Raw genomic sequence first — 26,698 nt, 5'->3', positions numbered from 1 at the left:
AATATACAACAATCATCTTCATCTGACCATCCCCAGCCAGGCTACCTCTCTAAGCACTTCCATAACACAACCTGAATTGGTGATAACTGTCTAAAAATATTGTGCAGCTTCTTATCTGGATGACTTTGCATATGCTATTCCTTTTTGTCGCTTTCCTGGCATCATAAGTAGCGCTCACTGAGTGCTCAACTGCGTGTGAAATGAATTGAAACTATCAGTGGCACAAGTGGCCAGGCTGCGTTCTACGTTTTTAATATTGTTGGAACCCCACCCTCGGGAGACCACCTTTCTATTTTCGCGCAAAACCAGGACTTATTCAGGTCCCGGAGCTTCGGCCTATCACTGTAGGATCCCAGCTTGCGGGGAAGTGCCCACTGCTGATGGATGCATAATATAAAAACAATTTCTTGGGTTGAGGAGCAGCGATTGGCGGACCTCCCCTGTAGTCCTTCCTAGGATACTGGGGGAATACGTGTTGGAGATGCAGGTTCCGGGGCAGTCACACACACACTGCCCGGAAGTCTGAATGATGCTTTCTCGGTACAGGAGTGCAGGCCGTCAGCTTAGCCACTATTCAGGGTTCCGGGCCCTTGGCCGTGGCGGCGTGCGCGTGCGTGCGTGCGTGCGTGGGCGCGCGTGCGCGGCGCCGCCGTCTGTGGGTTGGCTGGTTATTTTGCAAGCGGGAGGGGCCGTGCGCGCTCTCTGTCTTCGGCCTCTGTCCCCCGACCCCCCCCTTTCCCCGGTCTGGGTCTCTCCTTCGGAAAGATGTCGGACACGGCAGTAGCTGACACTCGGCGCCTTAACTCGAAGCCGCAGGACCTGACCGACGCTTACGGGCCTCCGAGTAACTTCCTGGAGATCGACATCTTTAATCCACAGACGGTGGGCGTGGGCCGCGCGCGCTTCACCACCTATGAGGTTCGCATGCGGGTGAGTCACGGGGTGAGGGAGACAGCTGAGGGAGGACCGGGCGGCTGGGCGGGAAGGGCGGGGGCGGGGAGGGGGAAAGACTGCCATTGGGAAGGCTAACGGTGGAGGAAACACTTGAGGGGTCATTTGGGGGTTAGGGGCTTAGTAGGTTTGCTGAGAGGTCTGCACACAAGGTTGTGGCCTGAGGATGCAGAAAACTCCTGAGGGGGAACTCCTGGCCCAATGACCAGCCTGAGGGAAAACAAGTACCCAGGAGCAAGAAGGAAGCATGGCTGGAGACGGTGGGGGTGGAGAGGAATTCCAGGAAGTAGGAATCAGAACTGTAGCAACAGAAGGAGGGAAGGAAGAGTGGAAGAGGGCTGGGGAATGGAAAGCCAAAGCTATATGCTGCGGGGTCCCAAAACGAGGTTGTGGGAAGTCAGTCTGAGGAAGGGGATCAGGAAGGCCCAACTTCTTCCTAATGAGGTCTCCGTGGATGATCAGTTCTGCTCAGTCGTGTCCTACTCTTTGTGACCCCATGGACTGCAGCACACCAGGCTTCCCTGTCCATCACCAATTCCCGGAGCTTGCTCAAACTCACGTCGAGTCGGTGATGCCCTCCAACAATCTCATCCTCTGTCGTGGATGATGGGGTTGAGCAAAGCCTGGGTTAAAGGGAAGAGAGACTACAGGAAAGGGAGACAGTGGACTTGGTGGAGCAGAAATAAGAACGGGAGGCTCCTTGAGTGCTTCCCAGACTTGTGTGGAATTAACATCTGAAAGAAGTGTTCAGTGCTTGTTTTCTCAGGTACTACATGCTCACTGGAAAACCTGACCTTGCAACTCGGATTGGTGGATTGTTAGTCACTGCCCTCATCTTGTGCTGACCCTTTAGATTTGAAGTATCCAGAATGTTTATTTCAGTATTTACTGGCTCTCATTTGGGTTTTCTGTATATGAATGGCCATTTGCCCTTTCTGCCCTAGATAAACCTTTTGGATTCATTATATTAGTCCTTGGTCTGTAGTCAACTTTAATATATGACATTTAAGTACTGCTCTAGGAGTGGCTTCTTCCAGTGTGCACTACAGAGGACTTTATTCTCTAGTTCTTAGTCCACCATGCAAGGATGGAATGTGCAGAGTACATGGTTTGCAGGTTCTTTGCCCCCACTGAAGTGGCTACAGGCAAAAAGGTTGAGAGCCATTTCCTAATTTTCCTTATGTTTTCTTCTCAGACTAGAGGGCCAGAATATTCTCTATGGACAGCATGCTGCTCAAACAGCATTTGAAGACCTAAAAGAGTGTATGTGCTTTTATTTTTGAATGAATGAATTGAATGAGAGAGTATGCTGTCCCAACTGAACTTTGAAATCTAACTGAGAAGTGATGATCTCCAAATTCCAAGTTTGGCAAAGTCCAAACTGAAGAAAGAAACACGAATAGCAGAAAATGAGAAAAACTCATCTATATAAGAATTATATGAAATCATCTCTTTGGGGAAGAATGGATGTTAGATCCCTCAAAATATGATAAAACTTGGGAACTGTTAATGGTAGAGAATTTAATTACCTAAAGAGGCCTGGGCATAACTTGTTCAGTGTAAGAACTCTCTGCTGTGGGGTTTTGGAGACGTTGTCTTGATGTATTACCCAAGAGCTGTAGGGATTATGAATGGAATTGTTCGCTACTCTTCTTCTAATAACAAGAACTGTTCATCTAGTGCCTGTCGTGTGTCAGGCACTGAACTAGGATTTAATTTATAAATCCTTACAAAAACAGCATTTTACAGATAGGAAACTAAGGAGGAATGCAATATAAGTAATTTGCTCAAGTACACATAGCTAATAAGTGGCAGTGTTGGGATTTGAACCCAGATCTGTCTGACTCCAAAGCCCATCATACTCTTTCCACTACATTGTAGTGTCTTTGGCAGTGCTTAGTTGCAAAACTTTAGTTTGCAGGGTTTTTTTTACCCACTAAGCTTTTCATCAGGCCTTTCCACAATTACTAATTGTATGGTAATGATAGGATTGATGGCAGTTCCTAATTCTGTGGGTTTGAGTTAATTTGTATTTTTGTTAATTTGTATGGCTATATAGACTTAATATTTTGTTGAGCTCTGAGGGGAAATTGATGAAATCATTTGGTTTTAAATTGCTAATTTAAGTGACTGATCATGGTAGGTATTATAGGGAGTATGAGGCTCAGAGAGTGGGCTTTGAGAGTTGGGCGTTGTGTATGGTAGAAGCAGATGGCACTGACTTTTTTCATTTGTATAATAATAGCTCAGGGAAGGAATATCTATCCCCCTCACCCCCGCAAGAAATGAGTCTGGAGAGTTGTTCTGGTGACTTCACATGATATGTATGGGACTTTTCAAATGTCAGTTATCCTTTGGACTTGAACTTTGCTTCTTTCTTTCCTTTCCCTTGATTTTGTTTTGATCAGAGCCAAAGGACTGTGTATCCTGTACTACACAATCCTGTCTCTCTCATACAGTTTGTAGGTTGGACCTGAGAGAGTATCCTAGTACATAGTAGCCCCTTCCTTAGATGGCTAGGTGCTGAGACGAAGGGCCATTACTGTCACCATCCTGTGGGGGTAGGGAAGAATAGCATTTTTGTAAGTCAAAGGAGGAAGTCCACAAAATGACAGTGGGTGGTTTTACTGTGTCTTGGAAGAATCTACTCAACACTTTTTTCCTTACGTCTTTCTGTTGGCCTACTAGTTAAGGTTCTACTGTTTGGGGATCACAGTATTTGTAATGAACTCTGGTGGAAACCTAGAATCTCAAGATACTGAATGGCTTTTTTTCTTGAATGATTGTTTTTATTCCCAGCTTTATTGAGATATAATTGACAGATAGCGTTGTGTGTTGTTGTTCAGTTGCTCAGTCATGTCTGACTCTCTGCGACCCCATGGACTACAGCATGCCAGGCTTCCCTGTCCTTCACCATCTCCCGGATTTGCTCAAATTCTGTCCATTGAGTCAGTGATAACATTGTGTAGGTTTAAAGTATAGACTGTGATGGTTTGATACATGTACATATTTGCGTGCAGGATTCTGAGAATGTTCTCTATAATGGCTTGTTTTGAATAGTTAATACATGCACATGGTACAAAATCAAAAGGTACAAAAATGATATACTATATATATTGAAAAAAATCTGTGGACCCATGTGATTTAAAACTATGTTGTTCAAGGGTCAGCTGTACTGTAACAATGAGGTCTCCCTCTCCTGCCTTCTGGAGGTTCCTCTTTCTGAAGAAACTACTGCTTCCATTAATAAGATACTGCTTTACATATTTCTCATTCCACTTCAATCCACTGCCATTCCTGGGATCATGATCCTGAGTAGAGTTGTAACTAATGTAAGTTGGCCAGTTATTTGGCTTTATTGTTTGATGCTATATACCTAGATCCTGAAAAGTCAGTATCCAGACAAGGACTACAGAACATAACATAGCAAGGAATGTGTGAAGCTCCAGCATGGTGCCAATGCCCTTTTCCTGCTCTGAGTTAGTTGTGGAGAAAGTAGAAAAACTAGCTCCTTTTATTTCCATCTACTGATTTGAATTGACTGGTAGGAAGTAGTCGGTATTAATACATTTGTTTGGCTATTTCTGTTTAGAACCTATAGATAGGAGTGAGGATCAGGGCTTTTTGTTTGTTGGAGGTTCATGTTGCCAATGGAGCTTTGGGGAAATTCTCAGTGATTAAAATGTGGGAATCAGCTGATGTATATCAGGGAGCAAACTATGGAAAACCAACTTAATGTAATTGCTATTTCTGCTGCACTTTCTGGATAAGGGGAGGGTAAACAGATACATAGTTCACTGTTAATCAATTGAGTGTTTATTGAGTAACTTGCATAATCTGCATTTAGGGAGATGCAGCAGTAGTCATGGCTCCTGATTTCAATGAAATTATAATTTACTTTGGTAACAAGGCTAACATAATGCATAAAACAGTAGTGTGTCAGGCAATACCAAAGTCTTATGTGTCCTAAGAGTTCAGAGGAGGAGACCAATAAATTAAGCCAGTGTTGTCAGGACAGATTTCCTGGATGAAGTTGGACTTGAGCTGGGACTTTTAGAATGGAAAGGATTTGGACAGGAAAAGCAAAGGAAAGCATACTTTGAAGGTGCTTATCTCTTGTTTTTTTACAGGGACCGTAAATTCACTTTTCAATTGAAAATGTAATACATGCACATGATAAACTCAAGTTGTATAGTGAAAAATGTGACGTACCCATTCCAGTTGTCTAGTTTTATTCTCCAAAGTCAGTCACTATTATCAGTGTCTTTTCATAAATGTTTTAATTCATAAATATAAATAGATACACATATACATACCCCTTTTAAAAACACAGACTATATACTGTTCTGTGCCTTGATTTTAATGCTTAATATCTTTCCGTATTGGGACATATATATCTTTCTCATTCTTTTCATAGTTGTATTCCACTCTGCAAGTGTACCATAATTTATTTAACCAATTATCTATCTATAGACATTTATTATTATTACAAATGAGAAAATTCAGTGAAAACCCTTGTATACACATATTTATGTATAACTTCAAGTCTATTTGTGGGATAAATTCTAAGCAGCATGGGACTTCTGATCACTACCTCTGACAAGGCTGGATGTGGTGAGGATTGGTATTCACCCAGTGGTGTTTCAAAAGGGTTATAGGAGCATGGTCCTTAGGAGCTGTTTCTTTTCTTAAGATGTGTTCAAGTGGTTGTGACAGGTAGGCATCACAGGCTGAGTGTTATTTACCATCTCTCTTCTCTCATTCTTTCTCCTTGTAGACAAACCTACCTATCTTCAAACTAAAGGAGTCCTGTGTACGACGGCGCTACAGTGACTTTGAATGGCTAAAAAATGAGCTGGAGCGAGATAGTAAGGTATGGCCCTGTTCCCTGTGTGACCCTTGAGAGAGGAGATCTCCATAGGTTTATAAAATCTTGAAGGCAATAGGGAGGGTGAACATACTATATCTACCAAATCCCAATATGTTGGATCTGAGTGATACCCTTTGAGACCTGAAAGTGGGAAGTTCAGGAGAAATTGTAAAGAAAAATTATTACTTGACTCAGCGGATAGAAAAATCATGCAACTTAATTCCTATAGGTGCTAAAAATGGAAAGTTGAGCTAAATTCTTGGATGGTAGTGGACTGTTAAAGAAAGTGAAGAATATTTGAAGTTTATTTCCTTTCTTTTGAGATGGTAAACCTGTCCTACAGAAACAGAGTTGGATTAATTTTTGACCTGAGCCATCCTGTTCTTTTTTTTAAATTAATTTATTTATTTTAATTGGAGGCTAATTAGTGTACAATATTGTGGTGGTTTTTGCCATACAATGACATGAATCAGCTGCAGGTGTATATGTGTCCCCCATCCCAAACCCCCCTCCCACCGCCCTCCCCATCCCATCCCTTTGGGTTGTCCAAGTGCACCAGCTTTGAGTGCCCTATTTCATGCATCGAAGTTGGACTGGTCATCTATTTCACATATGGTAGTATACATGTTTCAATGCTGTTCTCTCAAATCAGAGTCCCACAGAGTCCAAAAGTCTGTTCTTTATATCTGTGTCTGTTTTATTGTCTCGCATATAGGGTCTTTGTTACCATCTTTCTAAATTCCATATATATGCATTAATATACTATATTGGTGTTTTTCTTTGTGACTTATTTCACTCTGGAAAATAGGCTCCAGTTTCATTCACCTCATTAGAGCTGATTCAAATGTGTTCTTTTTAATAGCTGACTAATATTCCATTGTGTATATGTACCATGACTTTCTTATCCATTCGTCTGCCGATGGACATCTAGGCTGCTTCCATGTCCTAGCTATTGTAAACAGCACTGTGATGAACATTGGGATACACGTGTCTCTTTCAATTGTGGTTTCCTTGGTATGTATGCCCAGCAGTGGGATTGCTGGGTCATATGGCAGTTCTATTTCCAGTTTTTTAAGGAATCTCCACACTGTTCTCCATAGTGTCTGTACTAGTTTGCATTCCCACCAACAGTATAAGAGGGTTCCCTTTTCTCCACACCCCTGACTGTTCTTATGATCTCAGTTCTTGCAAATTGCTGAACTATGGCATAGGATGGACCCTATTCCTAATAGGAAATTAAATGTACAATGCATTACCACGGATATTTTGCATCTGCCTACAGATTGTAGTACCTCCACTCCCTGGGAAAGCCTTGAAGCGGCAGCTCCCTTTCCGAGGAGACGAAGGGATCTTTGAGGAGTCCTTTATTGAAGAAAGGAGGCAGGGCCTGGAACAGTTTATTAACAAGTAAGCCAAGTTCCTGGGGGTTCCTTTTGCCACTTTTGCCATCTTAGTCTTTCTGTATGTTTCATCTCTCTGCTCTTTTGCAATGGGTAATATGATGTGGTGCTGATTGTGTGCTGGGGTCACTGGACAGTAAAACTCCATTCCTTTGAACAGAATTCTGGTCCTGTACCCCAGGGCCTGAGGAAGCATTGCATGTTGGATGTGTCCAGGAATTTGCCCCTACCTTACCTCTCTGTCCCCTTCCTCTCTGCAGTATTATGGTTGAAATGGTGCCCTGTTGCTGTCCTTTACTTGCTTGACCCTCAGGGCTGACTTTGCCCTTCTTCCCCTGTCCACATCCACAGCCCTGCCCCTCTGTGAATTCTCTCTGGTCCCCAAAACTACTGATAACCATCTTGGTCTCTTTATAGAATTGCTGGGCACCCACTGGCTCAGAATGAACGCTGCCTACACATGTTCCTGCAGGAGGAGGCAATTGACAGGAACTACGTCCCTGGGAAGGTGCGCCAGTAGGAGCCCCTCTCACCACTTGCCCTCTACTTTCCTGCTGAAATGACATTGGTTTTTACACTAAGCCTCTCTTTCTCTCTGATCTGAAGTTGTCTGTCCATCCCCTGGCCTGATAGACTGTCTGGCATTGTGTTCCTTGGTACCTGACTATACCATGGGCACTCTACTAGGATCCTCTTCTCTGAGGAGAGGTGGGAAACCACAGGCAGATGCCCTTTGCTTGGGATTGGGGGGGTGGGTGGGGGTATTGGACTGGAAGGCAATTTCTTGGGCATTTACCCATACCAGAAGGCCAACCTTGGGGGCGTGGGTCTTGTGTTGGTGGGGCACTTGGATACATACTGATGCTGCAAGTCCAGGGGATTTTTCTTACTCTTAGGTTTAACCAGGAACGCTGAGCAGGGAAAGACCCTGCCTTTCCTACCTGCATGAACTTTTTTCTTTGGGGAAGGTGGCAGAGACCCCAAAGCTCTCATTTTCTCTAGGCCTTTTCCCAGTTTTCTCAAGAGTTTCTTTTGTTATACTTTCTCTCTCCCTTGTTGCTTTTCATGGCAGTAATTCTAGGGTCTAAGCAGTCTGTTTATGGAGCAAGGTGTGTGGGTTTTTTGGGCCCATCATCATGGCTGCTTCAGAGTCAGAAGAAAGCCATAGGACAGTCAGGGAGATCCTGTTGCCTAGCCCCTCCTTTGTGGCTCCCCACTCTGACTACCTGTTTCTTGCTCACCAGCAGGTGAGTCAGTATGGGCTGGGCCAGCAGTTCCTCTCCCAAGCCCTCGCTACTTTTATGGGTTAGCTTTGCAGGTTTGGTGGCTTGAGGGCTGGGGGAAACTCACCACTGCCAGGTAACTCCCTGAAGGGTGGGAGTAGATCATTTTCTAGGTACCTCCCAGTGGTAGGGAAGGACATCACCACTCTCTTCCTTCCATTCTCCCTCCCCACCATCCTATTTAGTGCTGCCACAAGGTAGAAACACATGAACAAACCACACAGTCTGACTTCTCCTAAGCACTTTGAGCTGTTGAATGGGGCTTAGGGGCAAGAGTTGTCACTGCCCTCCCCAGCTTGGTCACAGGGTTATTGAACTGCCTGCACTTGTTTCCCATGGAACCCCAGCATTCTCCCCAGAAGCTGAGCTAGGGTTAGCAGCTGGGTATAGATTTCCTAAATCTTAGAGTCTGAAGCAGCTTCTTGAGGCTGGCAGCTGTCCTAGGCTTCTATCTGAGAGGTGGTGGTTTGCTTGCTGGAGCCCAATGTCTATCCCAAGTGGTGGGATGGGAGCAGGTTAACTCTGGTGTCAGGTCAAAAGTGGGGGCTCTTTGCTTAGACTTCCTGTCATGGAAGGGTTGGAGTTCTTTATATAGGGTCTTGGGGAAAAGGATTACTGATTCTGACAAGACCCTGAACAGAGAGGTTAAGGATTGGATTTTAACATGGGGTTTAAGTCCATCTATATGTTGAAGTTCCCTGAGACAGACCAGCTCTCCGGCTACCGGGCCTGAGCAGCCCCTAGAGAGACGCTCTGCTCCCTTTCCCACCTTTCCAGTGTTGGTGTTGTTGCTGCCTTTTTCATCTGTATCCTCTGTTACTATTTGTTTTTAAAGATTCCTTCTTTCATTGTGCACAAGTGCTGAAAGCCTGAGGTCCCATTTCTGCTGTGTATATATCCTGACTCGGGGCTTTCATTCAGCAAAATGTTCATTCTTCTGTCAGACAATGTCATATTCAACTCTGTTCATATTAAACCACTGTGAAGCAAGCCTCTGTTTTCCTGTTTAAGTTGTAAATTTAGTACTTTTTAGTTTCTAGAATATTCTGGGTATTGTGCAGAATTATATTAACACGGTCAATGTCCTAAAGTGATAAGTAATTTTTACATTTAAATTTTTAAAAAGCAGAATCCAAGCTACCTGTAGTAGTATTTACCTGTCCTTTTTGCAGCTTCCAATTGACTTTGTCACAGAGGTAATGCATCTGCTTGGAGGAAGTAGCCATAGGGCTCAGTAACTGTGGTTTGGGTCAGATTTAGCAAATTTGGTTTTTAAGCTTGTAGGTTTGTGCTAATTTGGGCAAAGCATATTTATAGTATGTGTGTGTATATGCAAATGCTATATGTGTACATAAACGTGTGCATATGCTCATCCTCCAATACACCCACACATGCCCTACAAACACTTTTTTTCATAGGCTTTTTACCTCAGTTGAGATGTTTTGCTTTCAAATAAATTTTATGTAGGCAGAAAGGTGAGTGAACTCTGAGAATTTTTGATGGATAGATAGTTTCACTTGACCAATGGGTTCTCAAATGGCTTCATGCACAAAGTGGGTTTTGGGAAAGGTTTGGAATGAGAGGTTAGTTAGGAATCTTGGCATTTGGGAAGTCAAAGCTACTTTTAATCATGTAGTTGAGCATGCAAAGAAGGTATAGAAAGTGATGTCATTAAAACATAATGAATTAAGAGGACTTAACAGTGATATTTGAGTCCAGGTAGAAAAGTGGGGACTGAATTGAAGAAGTTAAAGAGATTTGGGAATCAGATGCCTAAAGATATCTGAGGGAATAGGGAAGAACAGCTGTTTCTATGAGATGAGAAAAAGGAAGAGTAATAAGAGAAGTGTAGCCTTCATAGGCAGCAGTGTTGGAGAATGAATATAGAATAACCTGAAAAAGCAGCTATAAAAATATTAACAAAATTTTGACAGATAACGATATAAGTACTAATCAATAGCTGCCTGTGTGCCCAGCCTTATGCTAAAAGTTGGGCTGTGATGGGGTGGGTGCTCAAGGTACAAATAAAATGATTACATTCTCTTTCTTCATAGACTTTATACTTTTTATACTTTAGATCAGGAGATATCTCAGTAAGACAAAAATGCTAGAGACAAATTAAGAGGTCCAGATATATCTAGTTAGTTGTCCTAACTTTTTTCCTTTTTAATGTCAGTCAGGTAAATTATTTCTTTGGATTCAAATGTAACTGGGTTCTGAAAGAACCCGAAATCCAAGCCCATGAACAATGAGAAGGAGAAGCATACTTTTTATAAGAAATTCAAGTTTATGCATGCATCTAGGTATTTACTACTAATTAATCCTCTTTTTCCATAGCACAGAAGCAACTCAACTTTTCACTGGAAGCTGGGCGACAGAGGCTAACAAAAATTTTTGAATACAGTAGCTATACCCAAGGGAAGTCTAAGTCTTCACATTCCAAAGATGGCTTAGCTACCCTTTGACCCTTTCTTTGAGATGAGTTGAGCTAGTATAGGGTGGGAGAGATGAACAGCATTCAGGCTTCTTTGGAGTTTTTGTTTGATGAGGTGTCCTAGGTAAGGCATTTCCATCTTCAAATACATGCTGTAATAATTTAAGTAAAATTACTCTTTTGCTTTGGAAATGCAGACTAACTGCTGACTGAAATAGATATTTCTTCCTACCTTTGAGGATTGTTGAGTCATCTCTGGTCTTCTCAGACACAATAACAGTTCTAAGTTTTCCTCACTTCACTCATTTTTAACCCTTTTATCTTTATTATTCTGAAGTCTCTCCAAGGTCCTCATATGTCCCCAAGTCATAGAGTCTAAAACTGGATACCACTTTAATTATAGCCTGAAGTTTAGGTGGTTGTTAGTCCATCTATATATCGCAGTATTCAAGTTTACTTTAAAAATACAAACACTTTGTGACTAATTTAGCTTGTGGTTCTCTGCCACTCCCTTCCCGACCACCCACCACCCCTCATTCTTCTTATCTTTTTTATGTTATACAAAAGAATTGTTCCCTATTTTACTTTTATTTTCTCTCTCCGTCCTGTCTATCTGTCTATCTACCCTTCTGAGAACAGAAAAGTCATTCCTTAGAAAAGAGACAAACGGGTAATCATTAACAATATACAGAATAAAGGAGTTTTAAAATCACAGCAGGCTTCTTTTAAATATGTACTTCTGTGGTGGTTTTAAGTGTTTGTATATAGATAAACAACTACTTAATATAGAGAAACTGAAGGTAAAGGATTAAGAGGCACTGCCAATAGAAGAACAATCAAATTGGATAAAATGGTAGTTCTTAAGTGAATAGTAAAATACAGTTAGATTCACAGAAATTTATGCATTACTTTTCAAGAAAATATTTTTTTAATGTTATTTCTTATCCATTAATTTCTTTTGTCCAAATACAGTCAACTTTGATAATCTGTGCTAGTGGAGGGATATTATTAAATATTTTGTTATGCATTTTTGTCCTAAACTTTAAATACAGAAATGTCTAATGTTCATAAGACTTTAAAATATTCCCTAATATGTCATCAGAAAAGACACAGGAAGATCTGAAAAGTAGAAAGAGTACTAAACCTAAAGAGAAGCCTGGGTTCAGAGCTGGCTATGCTATTAGTTGGCCATAGCTCCTTAAGCAAATTGCATCACCACTCTGGGCCTGTTTTCTCAGCTATAAAGTGAGGGGGTTTAACTAAATGATATATGAGTTATCTTAAATCTCTAATGTTTATGGTTTTCAACCCTTGTTTCTCAAGGAGTTGAGAAACCCTGGAGGTGATGCTATCAAAAAAGGTAAAAGCACAATTTTCCCTCTGTGATGAGGTTTGCTATGGTGCAGTTAGGTTTTCTCTCCCAGAAATGAATGACTCTTCAGTTACCCTGATTAGATTTTCTTTGCACATATTCTGTTGTGTCATGAGTACCCATTGAATCTCAGTGGTGATTTGATGATAATTTTTTCATAGGCCTTCTAGCCAAAATTTTTATTATTTAAGAAAAAAATTTTTTTTTTGCCAAGTGACATGAGGGATCTTAGTTCCCTGACCAGGGATCAAACTGCATCCCTTGCAGTAGAAGGGTGGAACCTTAACCACTGGACCACCAGGAAGACCCTAGCCAAAATTTTTAAATAAAATAATCACCTCATAACTATATGTAGTTATTCTTATTTAAAATATATAAATTATAGCTTTGATTTGATTACAAAAGTGCCAATTTTGTTAAAATGTTTTATTGTGATGAAAGTTCAAAAGTAATTAATGCTAGTTGAAAAAATTCAAACAAAACATAAATATGTAAAAAGTGAGATTTCTCCTTATTCCCTAACCCTATTTCCATTCCTCAGGAATAACCTAATTTGGTATGGGTCTTCCTAGGCATTTTTCTATGCACAAATGCATGTATATGAATACATACGTATATTCATACACACGTAAACATCATTGAATACTCACATACTTGTATATAGTTTTAAAAACAAAATGGGATATTTTATGAAGTATTTTGGAACTTTATTTTGTAATATTGTGTGAACTTCCTCTCATTAGTACATGGAAATTTACCTCATTTTTTTAAAATGGTGACATAACATTTTACAGTGTAGTTGTATCAACATTTAATGATTCACTTATTGGTGGAAATCATCTACTATTATAAGTAATGCTGCATATAACCTTGTGTGTTTTAAGTGTTTCTGTAGGATAGATTTTGAGAGAAGGAATCCCTGGGTGAAAGGACGTGTGCATTTTACATTTTGTTAGGTACTACTAAGCTACTTTCTTAAAGAGTGCAGTTTAGTTTCCCACTTACAGAAAATGAGAATTTCTGTAACTTTACAAAAGTGGAGAAATCCTGTTTCCCTCCAAAACATTTCTTTGCCAAAAGTGGAAAAATATTAAACAATTCATAATTACCCATACTATTTGGTGAAAGTGGTGTTTTCTTAGTTTTAATTTGCATTTCCTGGCACATTTATTTGTAATGATACCACTGTCAGGTTTTTAAAATTTTCCCCATACTTTTCATTTTAGTTGTTCTATAAGCAGTTATCGCTGCTAATTGAGCATCCCTATACTTCTTATTATAGAAAAACCCATATCAATTAAAGGTTCAGGATGTTCCTAGCCTTCTTCCCACCTCAATTTGGAAGAAAATGAAACTACTAGCCTAGTGGCAAAGCAACATATCTGAGGCGCTCTCATGACGGCCAATATTTTTCTCAGGTTGGCACTACTTGAGGCCAGTCCCAGAACAGGACTGATAGCTCAACCACAGGCTCATCTGACCTCAGGGCTAATCTCCTTAGAAACTCAGGGAAATATCACTTTGCCTTTTGGACCAGGACCCCTCCAGCTTGGATCTCCTTTTCGGTTATTTAGATTACAGGTAGGGACGGGACAAGGGCAGTGACGTAGATAGAGTTGGGGACTGAAATAAGAAGCCGACTCGCCAGGCCTCCGCTTTTCTGGTTGGCTATCCACACGTCAGAAATGAGCAAACTTAATTGGTCCTATGCAACGGGAAGCACATGCTCTCCTCTGATTGGCTTCTTAATCGAGGGGGTGGGCCATAGGGATTCCAGCTGGTTGGCTGGGATGGAAGACCAATGGGGACCCTGTGGCACTGGTTTCGAAAGCATAACCTGCCTCAGGGCACCTAGAAGAGTCGGCGGGATACCTCGGAGCTCGTTTGGCTTGTTCGGTAACTTCCTGCATCCCGCAACCTAGCTACCTCTAACCACCCCCCAACCCCGTCACCCCAGGTCCACGCTTTGGCGTCTCACTGTGTCTCCGGATGTGCCGCCGCGAAACTGCCTGTAGTCTCCTTGCCTAGCACTTAGAGGGGCCGTGCCTTAACCTGCAGGGCTCCTTCCACCACCGCTGGTCCCGAGCTCTTCCTCTGATGCGGCCAGGGGAGTGAGGGTCGGGGACCTGGACGGGGGCCACAGAGAGAGGTGAAGCCGGAAGCGGGAGAGGCTGGGCTCTGCGGCTGTGAAGGCCTCCTTTGAATTAAATACCAAGAAGGAAGCAGGGGGTGCCTGACTCAGAAATTTCTCCATCTAGGTGTTCAAAACTGTTTGAGCCAACCATCCCCTCCGTCGCCTGATTTCACCGCTCGCTTTTCCTAGACTCATCAGCTCCAGACCGACTGCAGCAAATACATCGGCCATCTCAGCCTGGATTAGAGCCAGTGCCCTTTCTTTCTCAGTCAGTGGACCTGACCTCGTTGCTTTATTCCTTTACCCCAATTATTTTTAATTACACTAGAACAGTCTCCTTGGTGTGTGGGGGGGAAGCCCTCAAAACATTACACAAAAATGGTGCTAAAGTACACGTTGGCCATTACCCACAACCCTAGTCCTCTTAGCCTTCCCAAAGGTAGCCACTATCAACTGTTTTGTATATCCTTGTAGTTTTCCAACTCTTTTTAAAAGACAATGTGTTGTTGTCTATTTGTACAAAAAGTATACCATACTGTACATATCCTGAAAGTTTTTCATTCAATGTTTTTGAAACATTTCAATTTCACTAATATCAAGATTTACTTCATTAAAAAAAATGCCATAGAATTGGAGAAGGAAATGGCAATCTACTCCGGTATTTTTTGCTTGGAAAATTCCATGGACAGAGGAGCTTGGTGGGCTGCAGTCCATGGGGTTGCAAAGAGTTGGACAGGACTGAGCAACTGACCATACACAAACATGCCATAGAACAGCTATTAAATGGTTTATTTAACCATTCCTTATTGATATGGTTTTTACAAGGAGCCCTGCTATGAACATTTCCTGACTTGACATTTTTCTCAGAGTTTCTCTAGGAAAGTGGTTTTCAAACTTTTTAATGTCAGGACTCTCTACACTTCTAAGAGAATTTGTTTATGTGGGTTTATATCTATCACTATTCAATGTATTAGAAATTACAAAGTGATAATTTTAAAATAGTCATTAAAAATAACAGCAATAAACTACATGTTAAATGATATTTGTATATGAAAAATTACTTTTGCAAAGCCAAAAAAGAAGAGTAAAATTGTGCTACATTTTTTGCAAGTCTCTTAAATAGGATTAATAGGAAACATATGGATTCTAATATCTGCTTCTGTATTTGATCTACTATGATGTTTTGGTTGAAGTATATCACACAGGTGTAATTAGAAAAATGAGCAGTATTTTAATAGCCTTTTCAAATAATTGTGTATATTGTTTAATATTACATCAATCCTTAACAAGTGGTAGTTTCTTAAATAGAAGATTACTTTTAATGTGGATTTTGAAACTGTATTAGTAAATGTTTCATATTTTGTTACATTAAAACCCATGTCTACCTTGTACTTTAATAGATCTTTTACTGGTGCATGATTTTATAACATGTATTGGCAGTTTGGAAAGTGTTGTTTTCACTGTTACACAGATCTTTCAAATGTTGACACAGTTCATTATACAGAGCCAAAAAAGTCACATTCATTAATATCACCACTGCTCTCATCAGAAGTCTTTAAGTATTGAAAAGCTGCCAAACCTATCTATGGTGGAGGTGTAAGTTTTCAAAAATTCTACTTTTTGCTCGAAAGCTCAGATTCTGTCAGTTTTTCTTGAAGCAACAGGCTCATTTTGTCCATTTCGAGAAAACGCCTGCCAAGAACCCAAGTCTGAATATCCATGATTTATCTGTCAGTTGTTATTTCAAGAAAAATGGTGTTTCATTTAAAAAGTGACTAGTTCAGCTCACAACTCAGTTTCACAAGTGCTCTTCCTTGGCACAACCCAACTTGAGTATGCAACAGAAATACTTTATCTGTACTTTCTGTTTTGTTATACAAAATATTAAACCATGTACTCAACAATGGAGATGTAATAACTTTTACTGCTTCATCAAGGACATTCTTAAGTGTGTGGTGGTTAAAAAATAGTGACTGCTAGTACAGCTTGGTCCCACTGCCTTTTATCCACCTTTGCTTTTTCTTTTTCTCCCACATTTGCTTTTGCACCATCAGTGCAAATGTCAGCACAGTAAAAAAGGCAAACACATCTTAATACTTTATTTATTTATAGCTGCACTGGGTCTTCATTGCTGTGCACAAACTTTCTCTAGTTGCAGCTAGCAGGGGCTACTCTTGTTGCAGTGAGTGGGCGCTGCTCTCTAGTTGTGGTTCGTGGGCTTCTCATTGCAGTGACTTCTTTTGTTGTGGAGCACAGGTTTTAGAGTGCATTGGCTTCAGTAGTTGCAGCTCATGGTTAGTTGTGGCGGCACATACTTAGTTGCTTTACAGCATGTGGAATCTTCCTGGACCAGAGATCGAACCTGTGTCCCCTGCATTGGCAGGCACATTCTTAACCACTGGGCCACCAAGGAAGCTGTTTTGAATCTCACAGACCCTCAAATGATCTTGGGGGTTTCTAGAGATCTGTGGACCACCTTTTGAGAACATCTGAACACATACTCTAGGAGATGTACCTAGGAGTGGTATCATAAACTATATGCATTTATAATCTTAGTAGATAGATATTTTCATACTTTGGCCACCTGATGCGAAGAGCTGACTCATTTGAAGAGACCCTGACGCTGGGAAAGATTGAGGGCAGGAGAAGGGGACGAGAGAGGATGAGATGGTTGGATGGCATCACCGACTCAATGGACATGGGTTTGGGTGGACTCTGGGAGTCGGACATGACTGAGCGACTGAACTGAACTGGTGTGAGCCCTTCCAGAAATTGCCATTAGCCCAACCAACCAGTGGGAACACAGCCTTACTCATCAGCAGACAAGTGGCTTAAAATCTGTGTCATGTCTGCATCCTCTCAGGGTGGAACTGCTATGTGCCATCTTGCCTGTCTCTGACTAGCCTGCTTTCCACACTGGGGCTGTTGGCCTTGGGGCCAGTGGAGGGCGTAACCAGGTCCTTTTATCCTCTGTGTTTCATTAGGCATTCATCTGGCCAACCAGGGGATCCTCTTCATCCGGGCTCTGGAACAAGTGGTTGCCACAACCTGGAGTGGCAGACTAAGGGGTACATTTGCTGTCTTAGCAGCCTCTGAGCCTCCTTCCCAGAGCTCCCCACAGGCCTGTGTGTTTCCCCTAGGGCTTGTCCCTTTCCCCAGGCTGCCCTGTCGGGGGATCAGTGGGCAGAGATAGTGGTTCAAGGTTCAAAGCTCTTTAAGGCTGAGGAGAAAGAGCTGTCAGGAAACTCTGGTCTCACTGGAGGGCTGGGGTGAGGGTGGGAGTCCCAGCGGGGGGAGAGCAGGCAGCAGCCTCAGCTAGGACTCAAGACCTCAGGAACTTGCTCCCTTTCCTCACACACCTAAGCTGCAACTCTCTGCTCCTCTCCTCCCACTGCTTTTTACTTTTTGCTATGTCCCCCATTCCCTTCCCTTTTTTTTGTTTCCCTAGAAAAGCTTGATATTTAGCTCAGGCCAAACCTTCTCAGTAGAAAGGCAGCCTTGGGCAAAAGTGGCCCGAGACCTGGAGGTGGTGGTGCTTGAGGGTTTGCTCCAGCTGGCAAGGCCTCGGCTGCTCATTGCCTCTGCTTTCCCTTGCCTGGTACGGCGGGGCACTCTGGCCCATTCAGGGGGCTCTCTTGCCCACACGAGTCACCTGCAGGCTTTAATCTTTCATTGCTGGATTTGGCGTGGGGTGTTCCTGGCTGGCTCCTCCTCACACCTCCCATCATTCAGAGTAGCTGTTGGCCCTGCAGATGTGACCCCCAGAATGGGACTGGAGGATATAGCTGAGAGGCTAAAGTTAGGGACAGTTAGCTGAGGTTCACGTTTTCTCCCCACCCCCACCCCCCCTTTTTTTTTTTTTTTTGAGAGCCAAAGGCCAAGCTTGAATTCTGCTGCTGTATTCATGGTTATAAGCTTTCCATGCCTAGGTTCTGGGGAATTTATCTATGCATGTATATTTGTAAACATTGTTTCTTGGGTACTGGGCATGTGCCTGTCTGAGCCCCAGGCCCATCTGTCCACACCCCACCATCCACTCTGTCTCTTTCTTGGTTCCTAGAACCTAGAACTAGAGCCCATCATCAGCTGTTCTCTTCTGTAAGGAAATATAGTTTAAAAATGGCTAAAGATGACAGAGAGCAGGAGCTTGATAGATACAATCTTTTCCTTGTTTTCTTATTTGTTTCTGTTTTGGAAATGAAAGGGGGATTTAAATGGTCATTTGAATTCTCTTTTCCAAATAAAGGTTTACCTTCCCCCCCCCCCAAAAAAAATTTTTTTGATTCCAGCTTGATTTCATCTTGTGCTTCATCCAGCCTGGCATTTCGAATGATGTACTCTGCATGGAATTTAAATAAGCAGGGTGACAATATACAGCCTTGACATACTCCTTTCCCAATTTTGAACCAGTCTGTTGTTCCATGTCTGATTCTAACTGTTGCTTCTTGACCTGCATACATGTTTCTCAGAAGGCTGGTAAGGAGATCTGGTATTTCCATCTCTTTAAGAATTGTCCACAGTTTGTTGTGATCTACACAGTCAAAGACTTTAGCATAGTTAATGAAGCAGAAGTAGATGCTTTTCTGGAATTCTCTAACTTTTTCTATGATCCAACAGATGTTGGCAGTTTGATAACCTTTCCATAATAATTTCCCAATCATATCCTATCTGCCTTTGGTTGGATTATAGAGGGAATAGGAGGTAGAAGGGAGAAGCTCATAAAAGAAGCTAAGGAATGGGAAGAGACACAGGAGGAAAACTTGGAGGGTGAGGTGTCATGAAAACCAAGGGAATAGAGTATTGTTGGAAAGAAGAAAGGAAGGAGTACATTTAATACTGTATTAAATGCTGCTGAGAGACCAAAGTAAGATGAGGACTGAAAGGCATCTGTGAGATTTAGTGACCTTTGAAATGGCAATTTCTGTGGAGTGATGGGAAGCGGGAAGAACATTGAGTACATAACTCATTTAAGAATTTTCAGGGACTTGCCCAATGGTTCTGATTCCACTCCTTCACTGCAAGTGGCACGGGTTCCATCCCTGGTCAGGAAACTTAAGATCATGCATGCCACATGGTATGGCCAAAATTTTATTAAAATTAATAAAGTTTTAAAAATTATATAAAAAATAATTTTCAATTTTTTTATTTTATAAATTTTTTATTGGAGTGTAGTTGATTTACAGTATCATGTAAGTTTCAGGTATATAGCACAGCCACTCAGTTAGTACGTATATGTGTGTGTTAGTTGCTCAGTCGTGTCTGACTCTTTACGACCCCATGGATTGGGGCCCGCCAGGCTCCTCTGTCCATGGGATTTTCCAGGCAAGAATACTGAAGTGGGTTGCTATTCCCTTCTCCAGGGGATCTTTCTGACCCAGTGATTGAACCCAGGTCTCCCGCATTGCAGGCAAACTCTTTACCATGTGAGCCACTAGAGAAGACATACATATATACAAATATATTCTTTTTCAGATTCCTTTCCTTTATAGATTATTGCATAATGTTGAATATAGTTCCCTGTGCTGTATAGTAGGTCCTTGTTGGTTGTTAAAACTTATAGTTTATGTCTCCATTTTTTTTATCATTATAAGAAATTGAACACACAATATGCTGTTGTGCCATATTCTTTTAGGCCATTTCACTCATACAATTTGAAATTAATATTTAATAACTGTATGTTTTATATGGCTTGTGCATGCAGATATTCTAATTGTTGAGTTACATATATTAATTTTTTTAGTTTCTTGTTTACTTATTTCTGGCTTCATTTATCTTCTTTTACTATTTATGCACTATTGCCCTGCATTTAAATCTGAAATTAAATCAAGAAAATACAGCTACCACCATAAAATCACTGGTACCACTATGTAACGCCTGTATTGTTTTCTAATGACAAGAGAAAATTCTTTGTATATAAGAAGTGTGTATATCCATTATCAGTCACATGTGGATCCCATTTGTATATTTGAGTACTTGAAAAATACATAGAACTCGCAAGCTTTTGAGCCTGGAAATTTTATTTTAAGCTTTTATGTATAATTTATGTCTGTTTCCTCATAGTCTCATCCATTTTAAGTGTAACAGTTCTCCTGAATTTCTCAGCAAATCTTTTCCTAAGGTGAAGCTAGGATCTAACATTGTACTTCATTAGCACATGCCCTTTCTCACTTTAATATCATCAGGAGTCCCTATTATCTGAACACAGGAGGGTATACATCAGTGTCAGTCTTGAAATTTGAAATGTTTTGTTGAAATGTCAACTCTGTTTGCATAGACCTTAGCCATGCTTTTTACACCCTCAGTTTTCAGAGGAAAGAGGTAAACCATTCAGCAGTTCTGCCAACTTCTCCCTGTTGTTCTGCCAACAAGAATTCGTTGACTTATACTTTCTTTTCAACTTACAAATCAATTTTGTTTCTCTTAAGTCACTTTCTTATTTCGCTCCTTCAATTTACTATAAATTCTTCTTTTTGACCAATATCCCCCCATAGACTTTTCCTATTAATAATATTGAAGAAAGTGGTGTCTTATGTATTTGTTTCTCTAATCTGATAGTTTTTGATACTCTTTTTTTTTTATAACTTGATGAACAGTACTACTTTGCCATCGTTATTTATGAGTAGTAGTAAATATGTAAATGTTATTTTAAAAAATTCTTTTAGGAATATTATGAGTCCAAAAGCTTCCCAAGCACTTCCTGTTTCCCTTCCCACATTGTACATGCACATAAATAAAGCTAGGAGATATTTGATGTATTGAGAAAACATTTATGGTTGTTATAAAATGAACTTGGCATCATGCATTTTCCTTCATCCTGCCAGTTAAAAGTCCTCTTTAAAACTCTTTTTTAATCAGGAAATTGTGGAAAAGTATCAGTTCAGTTCAGTCCCTCAGTCATGTCCGACTCTTTGTGATCCCATGGACTGCAGCATGCCAGGCCTCCCTGTCCATCATCAACTTCTGGAGCTTGATCAAACTTGTGTCCATCGAGTCAGTGATGCCATCTAATCATCTTATCCCCTGTCGTCCCCTTTTCCTGCCTTCAGTCTTTCTCAGCATCAGGGTCTTTTCCAATGAGTCAGTTCTTCACATCAAGTGGCCAAAGTATTGGAGCTTAAGCTTCAGCATCAGTCCTCCCAATGAATATTCAGGACTGATTTCCTTTAGGATTGACTGGTTTGATCTCCTTGCAGTCCAAGGGACTCCCAAGAGTTTTCTCCAACACTGCAGTTCAAAAGCATCATTTTTTCATTGCTCAGCTTTCTTTATGGTCCAACTCTCACATCCATTTATGACTACTGGAAAAACCATAGCTTTGACTGGACGGACCTTTGCTGGCAAAGTGATGTCTCTGCTTTTTAATATGCTATCTAGGTTGGTCATAGCTTTTCTTCCAAGGAGCAAGCATCTTTTAATTTCATGGCTGCAGTCACCATCTGCAGTGATTTTGGAGCCCAAGAAAATAAAGTCTCTTACTGTTTCCATTGTTTCCCCATCTATTTGCCTTGAAGTAATGGAACTGGATGCCATGATCTTAGTTTTTGTGAATGTTGAGTTTTAAGCCAACTTTTTCACTCTCCTCTTTCACTTTCATCAAGAGGCTCTTTAGTTCTTTGCTTTCTGCCATAAGGGTGGTGTCATCCGAATATCTGAGGTTGTTGATATTTCTCCCGGCAATCTTGATTCCAGCTTGTGCTTCATCCAGCCTAGCATTTCTCATGATGTACTCTGCATAGAAGTTAAATAAGCAGGGTGACAATATATAGCCTTAACGTACTCCTTTCCCAATTTGGAACCAGTCCATTGTTCCTTGTCTGGTTCTAACTGTTGCTTCTTGACCTGATACAGGTTTCTCAGGAGGCAGGTAAGATGGTCTGGTATTCTCATCCCTTGAAGAATTTTCTACAGTTTCTTGTGATCCACATAGTCAAAGACTTTGGCATAGTCAATAAAGCAGAAGTAGATGTATTTCTGGAACTCTCTTGCTTTTTTGATGAGCCAACGGATGTTGGCAATTTGATCTCTGGTTCCTCTGCCTTTTCTAAATCCAGCTTGAACATCTGGAAGTTTACAGTTCACATACTTTTGAAGCTTTGATTCTTCAAGTAATTCATGAATATATTTTTGTTGTTTGAGTCAAACATTAAAGATAGTTTTTTTCAGCCTCTCCAATGTAGGTCCTTGTCCCAGAGGAAACTGGTGTTACCAATTTGGTGTTTGTCCTTCCAGATCATCTTCTGTGTATTTAAAAATACAAATATATATATTTTGTTTATTTTTCCCTGTATAAGTGATATACTCTACATTGTTCCACAGCTTGCTTTTTTATTTGGCAATATACCTAAGAGAGTGAGGTTAAATCAGTGTTTCTTACATAAGACATGCTGTATCATATTCTATAGTATGCATATACCATTTCCTACTTCCCTTTTTTAACTGTGATAAAATAAGCATAACATAAAATTTACCATTTAACAATTATTTTCATTTTTTGAATTGAAATATAATTGATGTATAATATTACATAAATTACAAGTGTTAGATATTGGTCCTTTGCCACATATAGTTTGAGGATCACTGAGAGAGAATTTCTAGTTTTTGGTTTTTTCCTATTAACTCTTTTTAAAAACTTTTACTATGAAAAATTTTTAATTGTTTTCTTATTATGAAAGTATAACATTATTGTAGAAAATGAGAAAATACAAATAAGAAATCATAGCAATACAATTAACCTGTCATTATGTGGATGTCAGTCTTTTCTAAGCAATGTCTAAAATTTATCTCATGTTCTCCTATTGATATACACTGGAATTTTTTGTTATTATAAATAATACTGTAATAAATACCTGGTATGTTGATTTTTTTTTCGTTTCTGATTATTTTTTTAGAACTAGTTCCTAGAACTGCTATTGGTTCAAAGCATATTGCATTTTTAAAAAACATATTATATTTTTAAGGCTTAAAATATTTTTATTGAAATATAGTTGATCTATAATATTATGTTAGTTTCAAGTATACAGCAAAATGATTCAGTTATATATACATATGTGTGTGTGTGTGTATATATGTTCTTTTTTAGATTCTTTTCCATTATAGGTTATTACAAGATATTCAGTACAGTTCCCTGTGCTATATAGTGGGTCCTTGTTTATTTTGTATATGGTGGTGTGTATATGTTAATTCCAATTCCTAATTTATCCCCCCTCATTACCTTTTTTTGTGGATATATGCAAGTGTTTCTATAGGATAGGTAATGAATAGAATTACTGGGTTGAAGGGTATGCACATTTTACATTTTAATAGATAGTACAGTATTGCTCACCAAAAGACTGAATATTTCCAACAACAGTGTGTGAGAGCACATATTTCCCCATACCTCTGCCAACAATTGATATCAATCAGACAGGGAATTCCCCTGGTGGTACAGTGGATAAGAATCTGCTTGCCAGTGTAGGGGACATGAATTCAATCTGTGGTCTGGGAAGATCCCACATGCTGCAGAGCCACTAAGCCCCTGCACCACAAATACTGAAGCCTGTGTGCCTAGAGCCTGTGATACCCCACAGGAGAGGCCTCTGCAATGAGAAGCCTGCACACCTCAACGAAGAATAACCTCTGCTCGTCTCAACTAGAGAAAGCCCACATGCAGCAGTGAAGGCCCAGCACAAGCAAAAAATTAAAATAATTTTTTTAAATCTGTAAGGCAAAAGGTGATGTTTTGATTTGTAGTTCTCTGCTTATTAGCCTAGTTATATATATTCCTTTCATATATTTATTATTTGCATTTCCTCTCTTCTTATTTGCTTATTATATCTTTTGCTCATGTTTCTATTGGGTTGTTTTTTCTCATTGATTTGTAGTTCTCTATTTTTTAGATATTAATTATCTGTCTTCTATGTATGTTACAAACACTTCCCCATTCTTTTGTATTTATTTTTTATCTCTTTAGAATAGAAACTTTAAATTTTGATGTAGTCAAATGCATCATTCTTTTCCGTTATGGCTTTTTATTTTTCATCTGTGTAAGAAGGCTGTCCCTACTCCAAGGTTTTAAATATACTCACTTATATTTTCTTCTCAAGTCTTTTTTTTTAAATTAATTAATTAATTTGGCTGTGCTGAGGCTTAGCTGTGGCACACGGGACCCTCAGTTTCATTGCAGCATGCGGGATCTTTAGCTGGGGCATGCAGGATCAAGTTCCCTGACCAGGGATTGAACCCAAACCCCCTTCATTGGGAGCATAGAGTCCCAGCCACTGGACCACCAAGGAAGTCCCCTCATGTTTATTCCTCCTTTTTATAAAAGGTTCATTGAGGTATGATCAATGTACAGTAAACTGTACATAAAGAATGTAGTTTGGTGAGTTTTGACATATGTACATGCCCATTAAACTATCACCACAATGAACATGTCCATCACCCCCCAAATCTCCTTATTCCTTTGTTCTCATATATTTCTAAGTGTGAATGTGTGTGTATGCATGTGTGTGCTCGGATTATGTTTTCATTTTTTAATTAAGGTATAATTATGTATAGTAAAATTCATTCCTTTTAGTGTACATTTCTACATGTTTTGACAAATGCATTATAGTTGTGTAACAACCATGATAATCAAGATACAGAATAGACCCATCACTTCAAAAAATTCCCCAGTTCTCCATTATGGTCAACTCCTCCCTACTTCCTAGTACTCACTACCTATTTTCTGTCATTGTAGTTTTGTGTTTTCAAAACTGTCATATAAATTAAATCATACAGGGACTTCCCTGGTAGTCCAGTGGTTAAGACTCTGTTCTTCCAATGCAGGGGGCACGGGTTGGGGGGAACTAAAATCCTGTATGCCATACAGGATGGCTAAAAAAATTATATATATATATATGAAATTATACAGTATGTAGCCTTTTGAAATTGGCTTTTTCCAATCCATGTCAACCTTTAAAATGTTTCCATGTTGTTGCTTGTACCAGTACTTTGTTCCTTCTTAGTTTGCTAAATAGATTTCAGTGTATGGATGCGCCACAGTTTGTTTTTCCATTCCCCAGTTGAGGGACATTTGGGTTGTTTCTGGTGTTTTATGATTAAAAATGCAGTCACTGTTAACATTAGCATCAGGTTTTTGGGTGAACACAGATTTTCATTTTGCTTGGGTGAATGCATAGGAATGGGACTGCTAGGTTGTGTAGTCAATGTATGTTTAACTTTATAAGAAACTGCCAAAATGTTTTCCAAATTGGTTATACAATTTTGTATTCCTTTCAGTAATGTATGAGAGTTCCAGTTAGTTCTAGTTCCTCAGCACTTGGTAGTGTCAGTTTTTTAAAAATTCTATTAAGTTTTTCATTGTGGTTTTAATTTGTATTTAATTTGTATTTGACTTAATGTATTGAGTATCTTTGGTATAATGTCTGTTCGAATCTTTTGCCCATTAAAAAATTGGATTATTTGTTTTCTCATTATTGAGTTTTGAGGGTTCTTATATTTTGAGTACAAGTCCTTTATCAGATATGCAGACATTTCCTCTCAGTCTGTAGCTTGTCATTTCTTTCTCTTACCAGTATCTTTTGAAGAGCAGAAGTTCATAATTTTGATGAAGTTCAGTATATCAATTGCAAGTTTCACACTCACTCATTTCACATGCTAGCAAAGTAATGCTCAAAATTCTCCAAGCTAGGCTTCAACAGTACATGAACCGAGAACTCCCAGATGTTCAAGCTGGATTTAGAAAAGGCAGAGGAACCAGAGATCAAATCTCCAACATCCATTGGATCATAGAAAAAGCAAGAGAATTCCAGAAAAACATCTATCTACTTCTGCTTCATTGACTACGCTAAAGCCTTTGTGTGGATCATAACAAACTGTGGACTATTTGTCTCCGCTGGAGACTCCTAAACACAAACAGGCAAGTCTGGCTCAGTCTCTTATGGGGTCACTAGAAAAGGTCAGTTTTCATTCCAGTCCCAGAAGAAGGGCAATTCCAAAGAATGTTCAAACTACCATACAACTGCACTCATTTCACATGCTAGCAAGGCTTCCCAGGTGACGCTAGTGGTAAAGAACACATCTGCCAATGAAGGAGACTCAAGAGAATGGTAAAACCAGACCCCCTTACCTGCCTCCTGAGAAATCTGCATGCATGTCAAGAAGCAATAGTTAGAACCAGACAAGGAACAAGGACTGGTTCCAAATTGGGAAAGCAGTACATCGAGGCTGTATATTGTCACCCTGCTTATTTAACTTATATGCAGAGTACATCA

The 26,698-nt window shown here is 40.2% G+C and overlaps 1 protein-coding gene across 3 annotated transcripts in view; it reads left to right on the top strand.

The window, feature by feature from the left end:
- The first annotated feature begins 638 nt into the window (after positions 1-638).
- SNX12 (sorting nexin 12) overlaps positions 639-26,698 on the top strand; it is a 63,074-nt gene continuing 37,014 nt past the window's right edge. For 2 of the 3 annotated variants that reach the window (XM_027533209.1, XM_027533208.1), the window contains exons 1-4: positions 639-930; positions 5,729-5,824; positions 7,104-7,228; positions 7,639-7,729. In XM_027533209.1, coding sequence (XP_027389010.1) covers positions 766-930; positions 5,729-5,824; positions 7,104-7,228; positions 7,639-7,729 — 477 coding nt within the window. In that variant the 5' untranslated portion in view covers positions 639-765. Of the gene's footprint in view, positions 931-5,728; positions 5,825-7,103; positions 7,229-7,638; positions 7,730-14,568; positions 15,693-26,698 lie in introns of those variants that run through there. The other variant, XM_027533210.1, reaches the window with a different exon arrangement.

The sequence above is a fragment of the Bos indicus x Bos taurus genome, chromosome X (assembly GCF_003369695.1).
Source record: "Bos indicus x Bos taurus breed Angus x Brahman F1 hybrid chromosome X, Bos_hybrid_MaternalHap_v2.0, whole genome shotgun sequence".
In the NCBI taxonomy this organism is placed as follows: Eukaryota; Metazoa; Chordata; class Mammalia; order Artiodactyla; family Bovidae; genus Bos; species Bos indicus x Bos taurus.
This window is presented reverse-complemented; position numbering and strand designations above follow the sequence as displayed.